The sequence below is a fragment of the Perognathus longimembris genome, chromosome 13, assembly GCF_023159225.1.
Source record: "Perognathus longimembris pacificus isolate PPM17 chromosome 13, ASM2315922v1, whole genome shotgun sequence".
NCBI lineage: Eukaryota > Metazoa > Chordata > Mammalia > Rodentia > Heteromyidae > Perognathus > Perognathus longimembris.
Window position 1 is genome coordinate 51,829,322 of NC_063173.1, and position 13,020 is coordinate 51,842,341.

General features: G+C 37.0%; 1 protein-coding gene across 1 annotated transcript; it reads right to left on the minus strand.

Annotated features, from left to right (window-relative positions):
- Window positions 1-382: 382 nt before the first annotated feature.
- Window positions 383-1,596, minus strand: LOC125362568 (olfactory receptor 1013-like). Its single transcript, XM_048361388.1, has 2 exons — window positions 676-1,596; window positions 383-430 (listed from the first exon to the last, which is right to left on the minus strand). Exons 1-2 carry the CDS (start codon window positions 1,594-1,596, stop codon window positions 383-385), a joined length of 969 nt encoding a protein of 322 aa, XP_048217345.1.
- Between the last annotated feature and the right edge of the window lie 11,424 nt (window positions 1,597-13,020).

The following is a 13,020-nucleotide window of genomic DNA, read 5'->3' on the forward strand; positions in this document are numbered from 1 at the left end:
GTTCTTTGCTAGATACCTCTCCCATGTTTACGTGACAAGATTTGCTACACTGTCACCCTTCACTTTTTAATTATTAGGGAGAACATTCTTTTACTGGAAATATACAATGCCTCTATGTGATATTTATCCTCCACTTCATCTATTGGTAAAGAAGTCTAATCTCAGATAATGGCAAAGCAGTGAGAACCAAACAACAATAAGCAAGTAAATGCAATTTTAGGAGAGATTTGCAAATTTATCTTTTCTCTTTTTCATGTTAGAAAAGTATCCTTAGAGCTGCACCTATGAGCTCAATGGTTTGAAATAACTTGTTTAATTCATCTAATTCTCACAATGACTCTACAATACTTTTCATTTCTGTTTTAAATAATATGAAGATGACTTATAAGGTATCAAGGGGCATTTTTAATAAATCTGTTTTCTTTTGAATCTCTCTCTCTCCTCTTTTATAAGCTGTATTCCAAGCAAGCATAAATGACTATTCTTGCAAATTCTTGACTTTCATTTATTTAAAAAAATTCAAATATATTAGTGTCAAAAAATTGCCAGCTGCTGCTTCCATATTGTGAAAATGGCTTTTGCTTGCTTTACTTTTTTTCTGAGAGCTCACGACTAGTGACAACACCCAGTTTTTAAAATGCTTTACCAAACTCTTTTCATCTAAGGAAACTTGGCTCTCTCTAACGTTTTCCTGAAGGCCTCCTTCACATCTTTATTCCTCAAGCTGTAGATCAGCGGATTCAACATGGGGATCACGACGGTGTAGAACACGGACACCACTTTGTCCCGTTCCAGGGTGTAACTGGTGCTGGGCCGAGAGTAGATGAAGAGAATGGAGCCGTAGTACAGGGTGACAGCCGTCAGGTGAGAGCCACAGGTGGAGAAGGCCTTGAGGCGACCCTGCCTGGATCGGATCCTCAGAATGGCGACGATGATGAACAGGTAGGAGGCCAGGATAAATACCGTGGGTGTGATGACATTGGAGGCCAGGATGAAATAGAGTATGGCCTGGTAGCTGGCCTTCACGTCACAGGCCAGCTTCACGAGCGGGGGCAGATCACAGAAGAAATCATCAATGATATTGCTGCCACAGAAGCTCAGGGTGAATGTCTCGCCAGTGATGAGAGTCGAATTTACAAAGCCCCCAAGGTAGGAAGCTGCTACAAGACCCGCACATAACTTTGAGGACATAGCCTGGGAATAAAGCAGGGGGTTGGAGATGGCCACATAGCGGTCGTAGGCCATGGCTGCCAACAGGTAACATTCGCTGTAGGCCAAGCCGGCAGAGAAGAAGAACTGAGCCAGACAGCCAGCGAAGGAGATGCTTTTGTCTTCAGAAACACAAGTCATCAGGATTTTGGGGGCGTAGACAGATGAATACCAGAGGTCTAGGAATGACAGGTTTCCAATGAAGAAATACATGGGTGTGTGGAGCCGGGAATCCGAACAGATCAGAGACATCAGTAAGAGGTTTCCTAGGAGACTGATGATATAGATGGTGAGGAAGATGAAAAAGAGCACTAGCTGCAACCCCTCATCGGCTGTGAACCCCAAAAGGATGAACTCTCTTACTTCAGTGAAATTTGTCTCCTCCATGATAATGCGTTTCTATGTTGTTTCCTGTGAAAAGAAAAGAGTAATACATCCTAATTTCACCATTGTTCTAGACCAGTTGATCTACAAATCAGTTCTACAATGCCAGAACAGAACGTTTATTATGTACATCATAGAGCAGGTATCACTTAATGTTCTTCCGATTTTTCCTCATTTTCTATCTTTGTTTTTAGTAGCAGGAAAAAAAATTGTACTTACGATTCAAAAACCACTTCTAGGTGAACAGCATTTAAAATTTTTCTACTGAACTACTGAAATCTCACTTAAATGAAAGGCTCTTTGAAAATCAGGGTACACCAAAGCACTACTAAATCTGAGATTTGTATACATTTTTATAAATAAAAATGCCTTTGCAAATAAAAGAAATCTGGGTTTTTTATTCTATTTTATTTTTGTTTATATCTGAGGTGTCATCTCATTTGTTGCCTGTTATTTGAAGGAAACTTTAAAATACTTATACTGCCTATGTTGCATTTATCTTATGAGGATTTTGACAATCTTCCATGACTTACTGCAGTATTAAAACTAGAGTGATACCCATTTTATTGACATCTTGAGGTGGCGGTTCCTTATGACTTTTATTTTTAGTAATAATCACCAAGTGTTAAAGTCTAACTTCGGGGCATCAAATGTGGAACTTTCTGGGTTTGATTTGCCCAAAGAAATAGGCTAAATTCTGGGGGTTTAGGAGTATCTTTTATTGGCTCAGCTAATGCAAATCAGTAGAACGAATTCAAATTTAATTTATTAGTAAGAATACTGAGTTTTCTACCATGTTACAGGTGTTTAGCATTTCTCTGCCTATTACATATATTGAGAAGGTGTTCACCTTGATCTCCTTTGCCTTTTAAGTTTGGAAAATATTTTGGTTTTGATTGTAAATATAAGGGAGTTCAGCATGATGTTTGAGCACATTCATATAGTGTGAAATAATCAATTCATCCTCCCTCTATCAAATCTTCTTCTCCAACTTTTAGTAATCACTATTTTATGCTCAAAGTGACCTTTAGCTTCCACATAAGAGAGAAAATATACAGTATTTGTCTTTCTGTGACTAGCTGATTTTAAAATGTAATGCCCTCCAGATCCATCAGTTATGCTACAAATTGTAGAATATCATTCTTTTTATGCCTGGACATTATTCCATTGTATGTGAGTACCACAGTTTCTTCGTCTTTATATCCATTGATGGGCACTGATTTGTTTCTATAACTTAGAAATTCTAAATAGCACCCCACTAAACAGAGACATACAGATATCTCTTCTGTGTGCTAATTTCCTCTCCTTTACAAATGTTCTCAAAAATGAGGGGAATTGATGAATTGTACATAGATATATGTTTAATTTGAGGGTCCTTCACATTCTTCTCCTTAATAAATCTACAAATTTTTATTCCCACCAATGACGTGTTAGCCCATTTCTCCTTTCATCATCACCATATTTTTCTTTCTTTTCTCTTTCCTTCTTCCTTCCTTCCTTGTTTGCTTTCTTCCCTTTCTTTTTGATCATTCCACCTAAGATGGAATTATATCTCATTTTGACTTTGATATGCATGCATTATCTCTTGGGGCTAACGATATCAATCAAGCATGTTTTCTTTTGTAACAGAATCAACCCAGAGACTTGCAGTCAACTCCTTCTCAATAAAAGTACCAAAAAAATTTCATTGCAAACACTGTAACTATCTTTCATAAATTTTGCCTTGAATATTAAATATACATATGCTGAAGACTGAAACTGGGCTCTTCTCACTGTACAAAGCTCAGTTAAGACTGAGTCAATCAAACAAATGTAAAGCTTGAAACTGTGAAATGACTAGGGAAATGAAAACCAGAAAACCCTTCAAGACGCCGGAGTAGGCAATGTCTTTTTGGAAAACCCTCCATAAGCACAGGACACAAAAGAAAAATAGATGAGATTGTATTTAACTAGAAAGTTTCTACACACCTAAAGCAACAATCAACAGAAAGAAAAGGCATCCTACAGAATGCTAGACAAGATGTGAACCTCAGAGGGAGGGGTCACAGCCAGAACTTTTACTCTTAACAACCATTTCCTTAAATAAACAAATGACCTGACTTGCCTAAATTCTCTTCTGATTGCAAGGGGCATGATTGAGAATCAGGAGGACCATATGAAAAAAAGAATTTGAAGGAATGATATTACTTTTCTTTATGCCTTTGCATATTTTTCTAGTGAAATAAATGCAAAAGCATAATCTTCTTATTCTAAGTACATTTTGGAATATAACTGAAAATATATCACGCTGCAAAGTCCTTGAGTCCTTTCATCCACATAACCAAGAAAATAAATTTATACAAAGTAGAAAATAGATGAGTATATATCTTTCCACAATAGATATCTGAGTCTATAATCACCTGCAGTCTCAGAGATCACCTGGAAGGTAGATGAAAGTGAAGTAAAAAATAAGACTTATTGGATGCCTGTTACTTGTGTGAATATGGCCCTGGGGTCCCCAATTTCAAATCAGTGGTAATGAATTTGGACTTAAGACCTCCACAGCTTCCACAACATAAATTTCCACTGCTTAAAGGTGCCTGTTCGGTGGTACTTTTCACTGGTGGCTGAAGGTGACCAATAAGAAAGCGGAGCACCACCTCAGAGTCCTCTCTTCCTCAGTAGTGGAAGGAAGCAAGAGAAGAATGGCATCAGTAATGTTGCCATAGTCTAGAGAAGGCACCATTACCACTGACTCTTATCCAAGAATGACAGGGCTGCAAGATGATAGTGGTATTAAGTTTCTGCTACAGTATCCAAAATATTTGAAATATCTTTGCTAGGTAGCTAAATTATACAATGCACCCTGAACCTTGACAACAACACCACACAATGGCACCACCCCTCTGTCACTGGTGCATTCACATCACCCAGTAGTTACTGGACTTGATTTACAGAATTTCCACTTGAGAATGGAAATTGCAAGAAGAGAGTTTGTTCCTGGCCTTCCTTGTTTTCATCGCTCGCTACAAAAATATAAAGTAAAAAATAAGTGTAAGTGCATTCACATTTGAGTAAATCCATCTTTCTTCTCCTAAGTAAATATATCAAAGGCGGCTTCATGTGAACCATAAGAATTCTAAGCCAGCAGGGGCACTGGTAGCTCTTGCCTGGAATCCTACTCAGGAGGCTGAGATCTGAAGATTGTGGTTCAAAGGCAGCCTGAGCAGGAAAATAACTCTTCTCTCTAATTATCTAGCAAAAAGCTGGAAGTAGAGCTATAGCTAAAGTGGTAGAGCACTACCCTTCAGCACCAAGGCCCTGAGTTCAAACCCTAGTCTGGTACACGCACAAAAAAGAAAGAAAAGCAAAGAAACTCTAAGCATCTTCCACATTTATACAGGTGATTCACATAAAATTAAAGGGAAAAATGTGAGCATAAACTGAAGAGATTAAACACTACCTTATGTCCATAAATCTTAACCAGACCTTAGTATGGGTTCCTCATTTGATTAGAAATTTTCTGGAATGACATACATACAAACAAATGATCTATGCCTTCATGAAACACATTTCCATTGGAGATTGTAACTTCAGAATCATTTTTCCAAAGGCTCCATGTAAAACATATTGCATATTGCATATTGCATATTGCATGTTGCATATATTAAGCAGCATTGCTTATACAATATGTATATTTATGCTAGATAGACAATAATGATCAAGATAGCTACAAGACGATAGACAGATATGTAGACTATAAATAGATGGAAGATAGGTAGGTAAGTGGATGATACATAGATGATAAACAGATTATAGATAGATGATATAGATAGGTAGGTGGATAGATAGGTGATAGATAATTTTTATAGACATCGTTAGCAAGATACATATTGATTTCAAAGCATATTCAGACAATTTATCCCAACCAATCATCTTTCATATCTATCAGACTAATCACTTCAGAGAAACATTGTTTTGGATGTGGTGCTATGGCTTAAGTGGTAGAGAGCTAACCTTGAGCAAGGGAGGACAGGGACAGTGTTCAGGCCCTGAGTTCAAACCCCAGCAATGACAAAAATAAAAATAACTAAGTTCCAGGGAAGCCCTGCAGAGAAGCATTGTTTTAACGTGTAGATGGCCCTTTGAATGGCCTTGCTTTAAAAGTGAATACTCATGGATTTCACATTTCTCCTCAGACTTGATGCACCAGCTCTCTGTGCTAGTCTGTTTGGTAATTTATTAGAATGTTCCTCAGAAATGAGAATGGCCAAGAGACATATGAAAAAATGCTCTACATCACTGGCCATAAAAGAATGCAAATCAAAACAACATTGAGATTCCATCTCACCCCAGTAAGAATGTCATATATCAAGAAAATTAACAATAACAATTGTTGGAGGGGATGTGGCCAAAAGGGAACCCTACTTCATTGTTGGTGGGAATGTAAACTGGTTCAGCCACTCTGGCAAGCAGTATGGAGATTCCTCAGAAGGCTAAATATAGAACTCCCCTATGACCCAGCAGCCCCACTTTTGGGTATCTATCCAAAAGACCACAAACAAAATCACAGTAATGCCACCAGCACAACAATGTTCATTGCAGCACAATTTGTCATAGAGAGAATCTGGAACCAGCCCAGATGCCCCTCAGTAGACGAATGGATCAGGAAAATGTGGTACATATACACTATGGAATTTTATGCCTCTATCAGAAAGAATGACATTGTCCCATTTGTAAGGAAATGGAAGGACTTGGAAAAAAATTATACTAAGTGAAGTGAGCCAGACCCAAAGAAACATGGACTCTATGGTCTCCCTTATTGGGAATAATTAGTACAGGTTTAGGCAAGTCATAGCAGAGCATCATAAGGCCCAATAGCTATACCCTTATGAACATATGAGATGATGCTGAGTGAAATGAACTACATGTTATGGAAACACTTGTAACTACTTTCAACGTCCTATGTGTATCTGTAGCTTCTATTATTGATGATGTTCTTGTATCATCTTCCTGTGGTTATACCTACACTATCTCTGTAATCTTATCTGAGTATATTGGAAACCGTGTATACTGGTATTGGAAGTAAGAAATTGAAAGGGAATACCAAATTTGAGAGACACAGGGTAAAAAAAGACAAACAACTACAAAAGCAATACTTGCAAAACTGTTTGGTGTAAGTGAACTGAACACCTCCGTGGGGGGGTGGGGGGAAGGGAAAGGGGGAGGAGAGAGGGGGGTATGAGGGACAAGGTAACAAACTGTACAAGAAATGTATCCAATGCCTAACGTATGAAACTGTAACCTTTCTGTACATCACTTTGATAATAAAAATTTGAAAAAAAAGAATGTTCCTCAGTTATATATTAATTGTACATGCATGAGATTATCCATATATGTGTAAATAATTCTGTTCATTTTAATAAGCTTACCTGTCCATTGCCTAATACAGAAAAAAAATAAATATTCATGGGATTTTTAAACATGTTGGCCTACTCTAAGCATTAATCTTATTTTTCAGTCATGTAACTGAAAACAGTAGGCCACAGCTATAAAAGGCTGATCATAATGCAAAAATCAACAAAGCACGTAACTACCAGTTTGATGGAAAGATAAAAATAAAATCCCCCCACTTTCTTTATTCACTATACGGATGGAAAAGAAAACCTTACCCTAATTCAAAAAGTTGAATTCTCTCATGGCTTGCTTACATAATCTTAGCACTTTCCACATCATAATTTACCGATGCTTCCTTTTACTGATTAAATATAATAGTTACTTTCATGAATATAAATAGTTCATTTGAGTACCAACACAGTTCAGAATTTCCCACATTAACTTACATTGAAAAGTGCCTTCAATTCCTAGAATCGACTTTTACTTGACAACATGGAGAGACTATATAAGCTTGTATATCCCTTTGGGATTCAGTACTAAAAGAAAAGAAGATCTTCATGTGACGTTCTGGTGCCAGGTGACTGATTATAATGCTCAGTTCCTTCCAGAATGAAGTGGAGAGAAATCAATTATCAAGTATCTCAAAGATCCAATTAGCTTCACAGCAACAATTTAAAATCCTTTTTGTATGTGAGTTTATATGTGAGCTTCAGATAAAAAGAAGCCAGAGGGGCTGGGGATATGGCCTAGTGGCAAGAGTGCTTGTCTCCTATACATGAGGCCCTGGGTTCAATTCCCCAGCACCACATATATAGAAAATGGCCAGAAGCGGCGCTGTGGCTCAAGTGGTAGGGTGCTAGCCTTGAGCAAAAAGAAGCCAGGGACAGTGCTCAGGCCCTGAGTCCAAGCCCCAGGACTGGCCAAAAAAAAAAAAAAAGAAGCCAGAAAGAACTCTGTATTTGACAGAATAGCCTACAAAAAGTAAATGTTTCAAAATTATGTCATTTATAATAAGTTTGAGGTTTGAAAAAAATAAAATTGGGGGAGAGAAAAATCCATGATATTTATCTCTAATTTACCAGTGAAGAAATCTGGACTGGAGGACTTCCTCAAGTGAGAGTGCCATCCATAAGCAAAAGAAAGATTTTGAATTGGATGGTAGCAATAGATATACTAAGAAATAAACAGACTGCAGAACTATTTGGAGTTCTTACATGGCACATAATATGTACAAATGCATATAATTGTTGTACATTAAATATAGTACATATTGAACATTTACGTATGAATGTATAATTATACATTCAGTTACATGTTATAATGTCTGAAATGCATATGTTATATATGCTATGTATTACATGTTATATAGAGTGAAAAGGTAGGTTTCTATCAACACATACATATCTGGAAAGAGAGAGTAGGCGATACATTGAGCAGCTAAATATGATTTACAGACCTATGAAAATTGCCTTCAAGTTACCTCAAAGATACCAACCCTAGCTGAACAAAAAGTTGAATTAAAAATTGTGACTAGAAGAAAAAAACATTTCTAAACATTTATGGGGTGCACACTGCACCCCACAGCAGGCCATGAACTGTATGCATGTGATTAAAGGCTACATGTCTAGACATCTGATTATGTTTGCAGTAAATCTTTTTTGCCGAGAAACTCCTTCCACAGCTCTGATCTGAATTCAGAAGCAGAAAGATTTTCTTGAAGTTCATCAGTGAGTAACTAAACAAGAGCAATTTTTTTTTTCTGACCAAGTTATTACTTTTATTTTCATGGTATTTATTTTAGATCAAATAATAAATATAAGATAAATAATAATTGCTCATATCTTAGTAAACCCAAAGGGAAAATATTCAGTGAATAATGAATAGGGGTAAATGATGTAAATATGGGGTGTTTGCAAGAGATACAACGCAAACCAGAGTACAAACAGACCTATACCTATGATCATAGTTCAGGATATCACAGCTATAAAGTAAAGCTGAAAAGAGTGAGAAAGCTTATATGGTTTGCCCAAGGATATGAAGAGTCTTAATATCAGAATCAGTATATGCAGAACTCCTTGCAATGCATTTTGCATATCTTAGATACTTTAGCATTTAGCTTTCTAATCTCCTTCACCTCCATGCTTCTTACTTGAATGGATTCTCTACCTGTTGAGAACAGGGCTGAGAATCTGTAATTTAGTCCCATGTGTCATTAAGGAGAACATGGAATTCTAGGATTACTCCACAGAATGTACCTGGAAACATTCTTTGTATGCCTATCTTTTCTGAAGACTATCAAATTCTCATGAGGAACCATGGTTCAGAGCCATTGTGCTACAGAGTTAAGATTTGCAGGGCTGGGGATATAGCCTAGTGGCAAGAGTGCCTGCCTCGGATACACGAGGCCCTAGGTTCGATTCCCCAGCACCACATATTCAAAAAACGGCCAGAAGCGGCGCTGCGGCTCAAGTGCAGAGTGCTAGCCTTGAGCAAAAAGAAGCCAGGGACAGTGCTCAGGCCCTGAGTCCAAGGCCCAGGACTGGCCAAAAAAAAAAAAAAAAAAAAAAAAGATTTGCACACACACACACCCCTCCCCCTGCAGATGAAAGCTTTCCAAAATTAAGTTAAAACTTTCTGCGATTGATTTTACCAAAAAATAAAATAAAATAAATGGACAACAACTGGAAAACGGGGTGAATTTCCTTCGGAATACCTTAGAAGTCTGATCATCTAGACATGAAGGCTGAAAATAATTGTTCATCAATGTGAACATTACTCATCATTTTATCACTCAAGCAAAGCCAAAAAGAAGGAGAAATCTAGTTTTAAAAAAGGAATAATAGGGCTGAGAATATGGCCTAGTGGTAGAGTGCTTGCCTCACATACACGAAGCCCTGGGTTCAATTCCCCCGCACCACATATGTAGAAAAAAACAGAAGCGGCGCTGTGTCTCAAGTGGCAGAGTGCTAGCCTTGAGCAAAAAGAATCCAGGGACAGTGCCCAGGCCCTGAGTCCAAGGCTCCAGGACTGGCAAAAATTAATAATTAAATAATTAAATAAATATAAAATGAAATAAAGAGGAATAATATAAAAACATTTCTTAAAAGGTGAAAAAAAGAATATCCTGATATTCAATTTGGGACCCTAAGAGAGAAGATAAGTTCTAAGTGAAGAATTCCCATTTTCTACATAACAAAATTAAAAGGAGACCCTGTGGTTACACTACCTAAGTGCAAATAACATTACAACGGAAACAAACCTTAGTTGACAAATGGTTTGATATTACATTTTTTATAAAGAAAGAAGGATCAGAGAACCTGCTGGCATTCATTCAACGGCCCAATCGGTGGGATGCTCAAGAAGTTTGCTTGAATTTTGGTGGCACACAGAAAGACTACAATTCCCAATATGCTTTGCAGTTAAAAACAGAATCATCTGATTATATTCTGGCCAATAAGATATGACGAAAATTAAAGACCACTATTTCTCATTCACCATAAACACTGTGTACTATTAACCACATTCTATCCCTCTTTTGCTAAACCCTGGTGGCCATGTAGTAGCTACATTAGAAGAGAGAAAAATAGACATCAGGGTCACAGCTTACTGCCTCAGGTAAAAGTGTGGATCATTCAAGTATTGAACAATAAAAACTCAAGAATGAGACAGCAAAGTGACTAGTAGCTCAAAAACGCAACATGCAAGCAAGGGATGATCATAAAATATACCTTACCAAAAAAAGAAAAGAAAATCAATTAAAAGGGGTGATCTGTACTTTCTACTAAATTTTGCTTATAAAGCTATCTTTTGTAAAGCAAGAAAAGCAACTTTTAAAAAGGGAAAGGAGATAACCTACGGGGTGGAATTTAATTTTAAGGAGGGGTAGATAAGAAATTTAAAAGGGATATTAGTCATGTAAACTATTTTTGTTGGCATACATGAAATGTGTTACTTGTAAAATAGCAAAAAAAAAATTTAAGCAGTTTGATCCAAATTTATATTTGTAGTATATTTAAGATTATTTTTTATCATGAATAATACTTTTTGTTTTGGGTTTGGTTTGACTTTTCTGTCCGTGGTGGAGCTTGCACTCAGGGCCTAGGCACTGACCCTGAGCCCTTTTACTCAAGGTTAGGACTCTACCAGTTAGAGCCACAGCTCTACTTTTGGTTTTCTGGTGTTTAATTTGAGATAAGAGTCTCACAGTCTTTGATGCCCAGGCTGGCATTGAATTGCAATCTCAGATCTCAGCCTCCTGAGTAGCTAGGATTACAGGCATGAGCCACTAGAGCCCAGAATGAATAATACATTTTAAATTTTATCTTTTATATAATTTTTCACATGTAGATAGCCCAAGAACACATTCTCTTGGAGAATTTTTACCATCTTGTGGTGAGTGAAAGCAACATCCATGTTCAGCATTAACCAGTGTGTACTAGACAAAGAGCTACTATATCTACCTCACAGTCACCCTGTTGTGTTGCTCTAAATAATTTTAAAGAATGTGTACCTTTGTGTGTTCATTGTTATAACAGTTTCCTGCTCTGGTCTCAGAACTGCAAGTCCTGAGAACACTGATTCCTGGTTTTCTTTCCATGGAATATATGCCTTCCCTATCATAGGCCCCATGCAGCATTAGATAATTACTTGTTGAATTATGCTATTAAATCATTGATGTTCATTGATTTCATCATATACAAGGCATTCTTAAAGTTTTTAGAAAGCTAATGAACTTTGCACACAACAGCATCCCAGATGCCTTGTTGTCCATATTAAAATGCATTCATGTATATTCTTGCTTGTAAATATCATCCATTAGGGAACATGGGAGCTACTAATGTAGAGTGCTTTCAGAGAAGGAAGCTAGACATTAGAGCTGTGATGATTTTGAAGTTCTTATTGTACACTTATTTATTTATTTGACTCCTCTCTTATTTTTCTTTCCTTCCTTTCTTATTGACATGGTGTCTTGGTAATCTAAATGAAAGCTTACTCTACATATTTGTAAACTTGAACAGATCAATTCAACAAGGAAAGAGCTAAACTCAGATCATATCTGTTGCAATTTTGTGTTCTCGTTTTTCAATTTCACTCAAGTGAGTTTGGATACTGAAAAAAAAGTACATAGCATTTAAGAGAAATCATTATAGCGAAACGGAACTTATTCTTGTCAATGGGGAACAGAGCTGAAAGGCTGAAGTGTTAGATCTTTCTAACATGATGCCGTAGGCATCCTTCATTATGCTTGATTAGATGCTCAGAGACAAGCAATCATTAAACTTTAGAAATTATCTGTTTTACTCCTAAACAGGTTTCATAGGAACTAATTAATCAAGGCAATTTTAAACAACACTTCCCAAGTGATAATTGTTCTACTCTGAAAGTTATCTCTAGAGACATGGCAAATCGAACAGCAAAGAGTAACTGGCTGTGAGGATTCTCCACGCCTTTGTAAATTGATGGAAGGCTGCTGGCTACTTCTCAGCTTTATTGATTAATTAGGTTTACCCTCTCACCTTGGGTTTTCATCTCTTACCATACAAATTAAAAGAAAAGAAAACGTAGTCCAAATTTTTCAGACCCAGGAGATCATATTAACTCATTAAAAATTGAAAGCAGGGCAAATTACAGTTCAAATCCTCATTACGTGGAAAAGACAACTCAAGGATAGAACATCAGCTTTGACCTTAAGCAATTTTTATTACAGTCTTGAGTTTCAACCCTCTCAAATGTTAAAAAAGGGAGAGGAGAGTTAAATGGAAATCCCTCCAGTGGAAACTTATAGGAAATAATGTTTAATGTGGCTGAGAGTATAGTAAAAACTCAATAATTGCTTATGGCATTGTTTGGTCATCAGTGTAATTGTTATCTACACTGTGACAGTGCCTCTGCCAACGCATAGTGCCATGAATTATGCTTCCTGATCATCCTCCACCAAACCAGCTCTCCAACTGTATCTTCTATCCATTTAAAAATGTCTAATCATGGACCTTTCCTTCTAAAAAGAGTTGAAGCTTCAACTCTTCAAACTAAATGTCTCATAAACTCACA

Coding starts and splice junctions, on each gene's coding strand:
- LOC125362568 (XM_048361388.1), bottom strand. CDS start 1,596: ATGGAGGAGACAAATTTCACTGAAGTAAGAGAGTTCATCCTTTTGGGG. Junction 431..675: donor TCAGGAAAACGTTAGAGAGA/GCCAAGTTTCCT, acceptor GGAGAGAGAGAG/ATTCAAAAGAAAACAGATTT.